This window comes from Halyomorpha halys, unplaced genomic scaffold (assembly GCF_000696795.3).
Source record: "Halyomorpha halys isolate HHAL.00 unplaced genomic scaffold, Hhal_1.1 Scaffold253.1, whole genome shotgun sequence".
Classification (NCBI taxonomy): Eukaryota; Metazoa; Arthropoda; class Insecta; order Hemiptera; family Pentatomidae; genus Halyomorpha; species Halyomorpha halys.
Genome location: NW_027111492.1, coordinates 124,269 through 133,483, shown reverse-complemented (window position 1 = coordinate 133,483; position 9,215 = coordinate 124,269). Strand labels below are relative to the sequence as shown.

The 9,215-nt window shown below is 28.5% G+C and overlaps 2 protein-coding genes across 5 annotated transcripts in view; one reads left to right on the top strand and one right to left on the bottom strand.

The window, feature by feature from the left end:
- The window catches only part of LOC106680314 (uncharacterized), a 6,100-nt gene extending 971 nt beyond the window's left edge, over nucleotides 1-5,129 (top strand). The window contains exons 2-4 of the mRNA XM_014419903.2: nucleotides 784-964; nucleotides 1,880-2,181; nucleotides 3,703-5,129. Of these exons, the coding sequence (XP_014275389.1) occupies nucleotides 784-964; nucleotides 1,880-2,181; nucleotides 3,703-3,960 (741 nt within the window). The 3' untranslated portion in view covers nucleotides 3,961-5,129. The remainder of the gene's footprint in view (nucleotides 1-783; nucleotides 965-1,879; nucleotides 2,182-3,702) is intronic.
- A 3,631-nt stretch (nucleotides 5,130-8,760) lies between these two features.
- Nucleotides 8,761-9,215, bottom strand: part of LOC106680315 (uncharacterized) — a 38,281-nt gene continuing 37,826 nt past the window's right edge. For all 4 annotated transcript variants that reach the window (XM_014419904.3, XM_014419906.3, XM_014419905.1 and 1 more), the window contains exons 6-7: nucleotides 9,083-9,133; nucleotides 8,761-8,918 (exon numbers count right to left, since the gene is read on the bottom strand). In XM_014419904.3, the coding sequence (XP_014275390.1) occupies nucleotides 8,900-8,918; nucleotides 9,083-9,133 (70 nt within the window). In that variant the 3' untranslated portion in view covers nucleotides 8,761-8,899. The remainder of the gene's footprint in view (nucleotides 8,919-9,082; nucleotides 9,134-9,215) is intronic.

The window sequence follows — 9,215 nt, the reverse complement described above, 5'->3', positions numbered from 1 at the left end:
CAAAAATTGAAAAAAAAAATTGTATTTAATTTTTTTTTACATATACTTATTATTTTATATCTTATTTGTATTTCTTTGTTTATTTTTATGTAATTATAATTTTCTTTTCATTTATATTTACACAATTTTTAACTCTGCCTTAGTTTACTTTTTTGTATCTTATTATCTTACATTGCCAAATTTTTTTTAGTTGTTTTTTGTATCTTTTTTAGCCCTGATGAAGCCCTGCAAAGTGGGGCGAAAGGTTGACTAATAAACAGTTGTCAACTATTTTTGATCACACTCCCCCCCTCCCCTGACTATCTCTGTATTTCAAAAATCCATTCAATCATTTATATATATGTACAGGATATATATAAAACATTAATAAAAAATTATTGTATAAAATATGACATTTTTTTCTATAAAACAAATCTTCTTTTGATTATTTATGTATAAAACAGTATTGTATGTATTCCTAAATCCTTACTTACCCAAACCCATTAGTTCTTAATCTCTCATCCTTAACAGTCCCTGATAATCCTCCGAGGTGTCTGAAAAGAAGATGCCCATGGGATCTAATTTAAAGCAATGATTGAAGTAGAATTGGGTGGTGGTTCCTTCCCAAGATTATCATATGTTCTGAAACATTTATTAAATTTTCTTATGCAGATGTTAATTTCAATAAATAAGTTTTAAAAAGGTATTAGGTGAGGCATTGACAACCCCAATAGATTCCTTTTCAAGTGTATACATTTTTGCAGAATTTGATTTTAAATTAATTCGAACATTCTAATTTTCTAGAGACCAACAGCCCAAGTATATTATGATCATATTATTCAGCAAAATTCCCAATTTGAGGAATACGGCTGGAAAGCGATGAGGGATAAAGTAAGGAACCTTAAAGCATGCTATAACAAGGCTCTTGATTGGTTGAAGAATTCTTGTAATGAGGTAACCGAAGATGCAGAATCAAATACCAGAGGTAAATGAAAAAACTTGCTTAGCGTAAAGAATGTTTTCTTTTTTTCTCTCTATACATTGTAATATTTTAAAACTTATTTAAATAATTATAAGGATTTAAACTGGCTTTATTAGTCTCAGATCTAAAATATAACTTGATGATGACAAGGTGTAAATGAATAAATTAAATATTAACTAGATATGAGAATTTTTTTTTTAAATTACTAAATATTATTGACTCTATCTCAGGACGGGTTCTCTAGACAATCAGAACACAATTATACTCAAATGAATTAATGGCTACTTTTATGAAAATAATTAAATCCTAGGTTGTATAAACTAACCAATTATATGATCTTCTTTGGTGACTTTTGATTCTTCATGCCTTCTTCTTAACGATGCTGTCATTGACTGTTGATAAAGGTGGCATCCATGTCTTTGCATGCCACGTCTGCTCTCCCACCGTCCGAACAAAGAGTGCTCTTTTCCTTCCTCTGTTACCAATCCTCAATAGTCGATGCAAGCATTGATTGTGGTACAACAGTATTGATTTATTTGCAATGATTTATGATCTAAATACTTCATTGATAATTATTATCCTCTTCTATTTTCTCTTGGATTAATTTGTACTATAATTGTGGTAGAGAAACAACCAAAGTTGAAAAAAAATTTCAATATACCCTCTCAAAATAGCAGCAATTTAACATACTTCAGAAGGACATGTGCTGTCATCTTGAATATTTGAAACAAGTTTATTTTTTGCCTCCATTACTTCTGAATAATGAAATTGGATAGTTTGCTATCTATGACTAAGTTGATTAGTTAGTTCTTTGATGGAAATACATGGTAACAACTAAACTAAAACTATTTACGTTTAGAAAATAAATATTTATAAAAAAAGAGGATATTACAACATAAAAAAAATCTTTGTTTTCAGCTTACCTCCTGAAACTCTGTGAAGATTTTGATCTTTTGCAGTATATATTTTCAAACAAAAATAATGCCAATGCACTCTTTATTCATGATTCCGCTGATGTAAGTAGCAGTCCTGCGACGACTACTGAAAGCACTCTCACAGGGGAGCCCGTTGCAGTTGCACAGCCAGAGGATGAACCTTCCCATGTGCAATTAAATCCCTTGGACGATATTAGATTTTTTACGGAAACGGCACCGTCCAACAGCATAACACGGGTACGACCAAGACTACAGTCGAGTAATTCGAATGCATATCTAGCTCAGGTAACAATTTCATAAAGTAAAAAGTAAATAATAGGAAATGTTCCTCTTGTTATAACTTAATCAATGACCAATGTACAGTAGGACCCCCATTATCCGGGTCTCTATTAACTGGGGTTCCAAGGGGCCATTTTTTTTTAAATTATGTGTTTTTAATTTTTATACCATTTGTTTTATATGTATAATATTCATTTTAAAAAAATGAATACATAATATTATTTTTAACGATAATTGTTAATTATGTATTGTTCTTAAAAATAATGGATGGAAAAACATGGCAAGCTGGTATCGTGTAAATAAGATGGTTCTGGTAATTACTAGTCCAATTTAAATTCTATTAACGGTAATATTTTCAAGTCCTAAGAAGCTCCTACTGACCTGTTTGTCTACAAAACAAAATTATTTACTTGTGCTTTACTCTCCAGTTAAATACAAACTAACAAAAGGTAGCAAAAAAGAAAACATGTCATTAGAGTTGTTAAAAAGAAATTAACCACTATAAACGGAGCAGAAAAAGGTGAAAACATTAAAAATTGTTGCTGAATTAGGAATTGGCTAGCAAACTGTTAGTGATATTTTAAAGAAGAAAAAACACGATGCTGACTTTGTATCGTCGTCAGCCCAAACATCATGCCCTCGGAAACAATGACGAACTCTACATTAAAATACGTATATGAAGAGCAAACATCCTCTGAAGAAGTTCCTATTTCTGGGCCAATGGTGAGTGAGAAAGCTTTATGGTTTCATGAAAATTTAAAAATTGAGGAGCCATTCTCCGCTTCTCAAGGATGGCTCCACAAATTAAAAAAAAAAATCACGGTATCTGGTAGTTTGGTAGTCTTAGCGGTGATAATATTGCAGCCCTGTTACTTATTGAAAATTTGGTCAGAAAATTTAATTTAACTCCCAATCAAAATTATTATGCAGATGAATTGGGATTATTTTGGAAAATGTTTCCTTTAAAAACATTAACAACTCAATCCGAAAAATATGCTCCAGGTCAATACATAAAACATGCATACATTCATTCTTATGTATTTATGTATATTGTAATTTAATGTATATAATGTAATGTTTGTTTGTTAATGAAAGTGATTTTCTACAAATTTTTTAAAAATTTTAATTAACCTTTTGATCTATCACATGAAGTCAATGAAATTTTTTTTATTTGTATTGGGTTGAGGGAGAAAATATGGAAAAAAGGTTTAATAAAGTATAGAAAGAAAAAAAATAAAAGAACAATAATGATTTATTGTACTATGCCTATATTTTATAAGATTAAAAAAAAAAATCTGACTTGGTATAAGCATGCTTTGAATAAATTTTTTCTCTCTACGGTGACCATATTTTCTAATTTTTAAAAAAAAGGTCATTTTACAAAGATAAGTTCATACCTGTTTGTTTCTAGTCGATAAAAACAAATTTGTGTTTATGAAATTTTTATTTATACAAATATCTTCGAGAATAAAATTGCAAGTTCCATTATAAAACATTTTAAAAGTTTCAATTTTTTTATTGTTTTAGGTGCAAAGAGACAAAATAGCTTTCCGTAGGGAAAGATTGGAGTTCTTGAAGGCAACAGAGGAAAGAAAACGAAAGCTGGACGAGGAACAGCTTGCCCTCGAAAGCCAGAAAATAGACTTGGACAGAGAAAAAATGATTCAAGAGTTCAGGCTTAGGGAGATGGAAATCTTAAATAATTTTGAATTAAATAAGATGCGATTGGAGAGGGAGATGGCTCTAAAGGAGTTAGAGCTACAATATAAATATAATAAACAGTAATATTTGCTGTCTCGGAGATCTCAATATGGCTGCGACATTAATCAGCCGTTTCATGAACATTATTCATGTAAATTTTTTAAATGTTAAATTAATATAATCTTTAAAAAAATGAATAAATAAAAAACGAAAATTTTCTGAAATTCTTCAATTTTTCGTCTATTATATGATCATAATAGCGACTCATTAAGGGTCATGGGTTCAGTGCTTTGTAAGGAAACACTTTTTTTAAACAAGAAGGTGATTTTTCTCAAGATCACGCTCAACCGCCAGATTTTTCCCCAATTAAGGGTACCTTCTTTAAGAGGCTGGGTGGACCTCAGAAGGGCCTTAGAGCCCACAGGGTCGACTCACGACTTCTGTATAACAGGAAATAATTATCTGCCGCAGCCAGATCTTTAGAGTTAGTAGCCTTGTGCCTTACCACTGCACTCCTATATTTAATAATTAGTTATGTACATTTAATATAATGAATATATGAATCTGTTATGGTTGTAAACATGCACTGTTTTTTTTTTCTTTCTTTCGACCAAGACTGCCTAACCATGAAGAACAAAGTTCTTCATTTTGTGGGACCGCCACTCAATGAAAAAAGTCAACATCCCAGGCCGAACCGGCACCGCCAATAGACATCAATTTGGTAAAACTGTGTCTTAACCACTGAGCTATGGGTGGCCATATGCACTCTGTTATTATTTTTGCTGCAGAGATGTAAATAATAACAGGGTTTACAGTTATTGTGAACATATTGTCGGCTCAGGAGTATTTATCTCTCTATACAGTATTAGTAGCCAGCAGTCTGGCCAACTCTGTTGTGAACTCATCTCGTCACAGTTGGCCGACAGTTGTTTTTCAATCTTCCTCCACGAGGACATCAGGAAGAATTTATACATGACAGAGGCCCCACTATCCCAGTCACCCAGGGAGATACTAAGATATTTTTTTTTAATGTCACTGATGGCACTATATTTACTCAATTTTAATTTTTTTTTATTTCTAATTTTAAGATAATTTTATTTTTATTAAAATCAGGTTTATTTAATTTAATTTTATTTTATTTACCTGATTATTGGCTATTTAGTAGTTATAAGTTTTATCAAGTTCCTTTGTTTTTCTAGTTTATGTATGTGTATTCTATTTTAAAGGTTTCATTTTATTTGTTTTTTTAAATATGCAATATACATTTTTAACAAAATTCAACATTGTGTTTCCCTTTGAACCCCTAACCACTGTAACATATATATATATATATATATATATATGTGTGTGTGTGTATGTATTTATTTTTTAATGTTTTCTCCTCTGTAGTAAACCCTGTAGAAGGTGAGTATATTTCAAATAATTTGTGTATACACCATGCAAAAAGCATATTGCATACATACTGTGTTAGTACAAAATTATTATGATGTTGTTACCATATTATATACAATGCAATAGAGAGAAAGAGAGATACAATAGAAAGAAGAATATAATAGAAAGAACATAACACAAAACAAGGAGAGGTGGGAGTTTTTAGAAAATAGAATAGTAAAAATAAATAAAATACAACTGAAAATAAGAAAAAAAAAAATGAAATAACTGTTATTTTGTAGTTTTGTAAGGTGATGTTTAGATAAAAGCTAACATTTCTTTTTAAAATTATTTTATTTTAGAAATAAATAAAAAATTATTAATTAAATTAGTACAAAAAAAAAAGATGAAATATATTAGGCACTTAAGTTGTTGATAACATAGTCCTCACCTGGTGAAGATAGGTTTTGTTTAAGACTGTTAAGTTTTTATATTTTGTAAATAAGGAAATTGCTAAATAATTAATGTGATGAAATTAGAATATAAATATTTGTATGCATTTTTTACAATTTTTTTAAATGTGTTAAAGTAGAGTGCTGTTAATTGATAAATATTAATTCTTGATAAATATATTTGTTTTTAAAGATAAAATTGCACCTGCAATAAAGAAAAATAAATATTTGGACAAATCAATTTTAAGGTTGAAAATAGAAATATTTTTTTTGTTTTGAGAGAAATGTTCATAAAAAATATGAATATTTTAAGTTTTCCTTGATAATGATGCCTGAGGGGGTGAAATTGCAGAAAAATAACCAAAGAGAGATCAGGATCACAAGATATTTTTGTAACAAATTATTTATTTTTTATAAATCCTTAAGTACAGTGTAATCTCGGTAATTTGAACTTCTGTACTCCGAACACTTCAATAATCCGATCTAGCATTAAAAAAAGTTAGTTTTTTTAAAAGAAAACTCAGCAGGGAATAAAGTTTTTGTTTTCAAATAAAAGTGAACATTTGTAAAGGAGATTTTCCATTTCCTGATCTATAGGCAAGTTATTGTAAGACCATGAAAATCCATAGTGGAAATTTTTACACATTTTCAATATACGTTAATCTAATTCCTATCAAAGTGTTTCTAATATATTTTGTTGGAATTAGAATTAAATAATATCTATAATACAAAACTAATTAATTTATAGATACATGTAAAATATAAATTTTGTAAGTCCTTCTCTAACAACGTCTGAGAGAAGAAGCATTAAAAAATTTTCAGCAGAAGTCTGTTATAGAAAATAGGTTTTATTTGGTTTGTAAAATAAAACGGTAGATGGTGACACTAGGACACTGCTGAGAACACACTTTGTTCTAAGACAGTCTATCCCTGGCTCTGTTTATGAAAACACACTCTTGTCTTTATTTATAAAAACCCTAAATTTCACAACAGTCTCACAAAAAAAAAAAAATTAAAATTAATAACTGACTTCTTTCAAAAAGATTAATTTTTTGAAACTTCAAACTGCCAAATTTCCAATAAAAATAAATAAAATAAAAGTAGTTATGTACATTCATATTCTTGATTTTTTTACTCCATTTTTTATGTGCTTTCCTAATACTTTCTGTTATCTGAATATCCTGCAGCAATTAGTTTGTATTATTGAGATTACATTAGGGGTATTCATGATGTGTTAAATGTAAAATGTTTTACCTTGTTAAATGTTATAAGTGATTGTCAGCAGCCCTATTTAAAGTCATGTTAAATGTAAAATGCATAAGAGCTCCTTGGGGATTTTCTGAGAAATTTGTTTTATAACCTTTCCTACCAAAACTTCATGTTATTGTTTACTCTTAAGTTTTGATTAAAGTAATTTATTACAACATGTCTAAATTGAATGAAAAGTTATGTAATAGTTTGGCCACTGAGTGCCTTGTTGATCTTCTGACTGGTGAGGAAGAGAATCAAGATGGGCTAATTGAAAACTGTCATTACATTATTAGTATTGTTATCCATTGCTTTATTAGTTTTAAAAACATCCATAACAATACTGACACAAACTATGAGGAAGTAACCTCACACAAAAACAAAAAAAAAAATTGGTGACGAGCTCATGTGGACTGTTGCGTGATGTCATTCTCCATTTAACAGACTTAGGAACAGACTCTCAACCATGTTATATGTTATATCGTTTTAACACGGTAAAAGAACCGTTTCTTCTATGTCTATAAGAAGAGGAACTCTTAATTTTCCTCTCAAAATGTCATTCTCAGACCTTGTTTTCTTATTTCATCTCATACAATCTTCAAGTTTTGATTAAAGTAATTTATTACAACATGTCTAAATTGAATGAATAGTTATTAATTTCATCACATTAATTATTTAGCAATTTCCTTATTTACAAAATATAAAAACTTAACAGTCTTAAACAAAACCTATCTTCACCAGGTGAGGACTATGTTATCAACAACTTAAGTGCCTAATATATTTCATCTTTTTTTTTTGTACTAATTTAATTAATAATTTTTTATTTATTTCTAAAATAAAATAATTTTAAAAAGAAATGTTAGCTTTTATCTAAACATCACCTTACAAAACTACAAAATAACAGTTATTTCATTTTTTTTTTTTTTATTTTCAGTTGTATTTTATTTATTTTTACTATTCTATTTTCTAAAAACTCCCACCTCTCCTTGTTTTGTTGAATTTACATCGGTTGAATTTATTTATATTTAACACGTACAAATGCCAATTAGTAATATTATTAAAGCTAATTTAATGTACTATAAATTAGTTTATAACATTTATCTTCCTGAGAGTAGTAGTTTCCATGAAATTTGCCAAAATTATTTCAAAAATTTGTTAATTTCTAGAATTTTTATAATATATATAAGTAAACTGACAGGATCATTTTTGCGTATCTTCTTACATTTTTTTTTTTACATCTATTTTAATTTTCTGTCACTTCTTACAATGTTTGCATCTTGTTTTGTTTCAAAAAATCCCTTTTTTAATTCTACATAACAAAGATACTATCTATTTTGTTCAGTCTATCAAACAATCCTAAATTATTTTTCCCAATACCTTTATCACCAAATAATCAATGTTATAAAAAAAGTTATATATCATATTTTTAATGCATCTGACCTACAATTTCAACAATAATATAACCCGCCTGTGCAAATATCTGATACCAAAATATTTCAAAACCCATCCTTCACCTGCAAACACTTCTCATTTCATGATTTACCTCTATGGGATAATTTCTTATATTCCTATATATTCTAAAAATTTTTTTTTTTAAATCCTTAACCTCTAGTTTTACTAATCTAGGACTCCTAGACATTTGTAACCTTCAAATCAAAATATTTGAATGCAACTGTTAGGCACAGTTGAAATAATGGAATTCCAGAATAGAAATTAAAGTTTAAAGTTCCCACAAAACTGGATAATGTTTAATAAAGACTAATTGCCATAATTAAGGTGTATTTTGTGTGTGGATACAAAAGAATAAGGTAAATTGGGAGGGAGATATTTTATTAAATTATCATCTCTGTATTTTAGAAAATAAAAATACATTTACTCCACACAACAGATGTTTTGAAGTGTTAGTGGATCATTTTGGATCTTTCAATCCTCTTCCGGTTCTTTCCTTTATCTCATTCAATTACGGTCACACTGAAATAATTAGAGAAAATCATTATTTATATTGAGAAAAAAAATTGTGGAATCATTTTAATTAATATAATAAAATTAAATAGATTGTATAACTGGCTAAATATGAATTGGTTTCATTCTATTAATTTTAAATTTAAAACAGAAATATGTGTGTTTAATTGTACCTTTTGACTTTTTTGGGGTCGATCACCTCTTCTGATGATGACATAGTTATACTGGAACAAATTAAATAGTTTAATCCAATAAGTTATCATAATTTTCTATAAAATATTAATAATAAATTTACAGGAAGTAGAT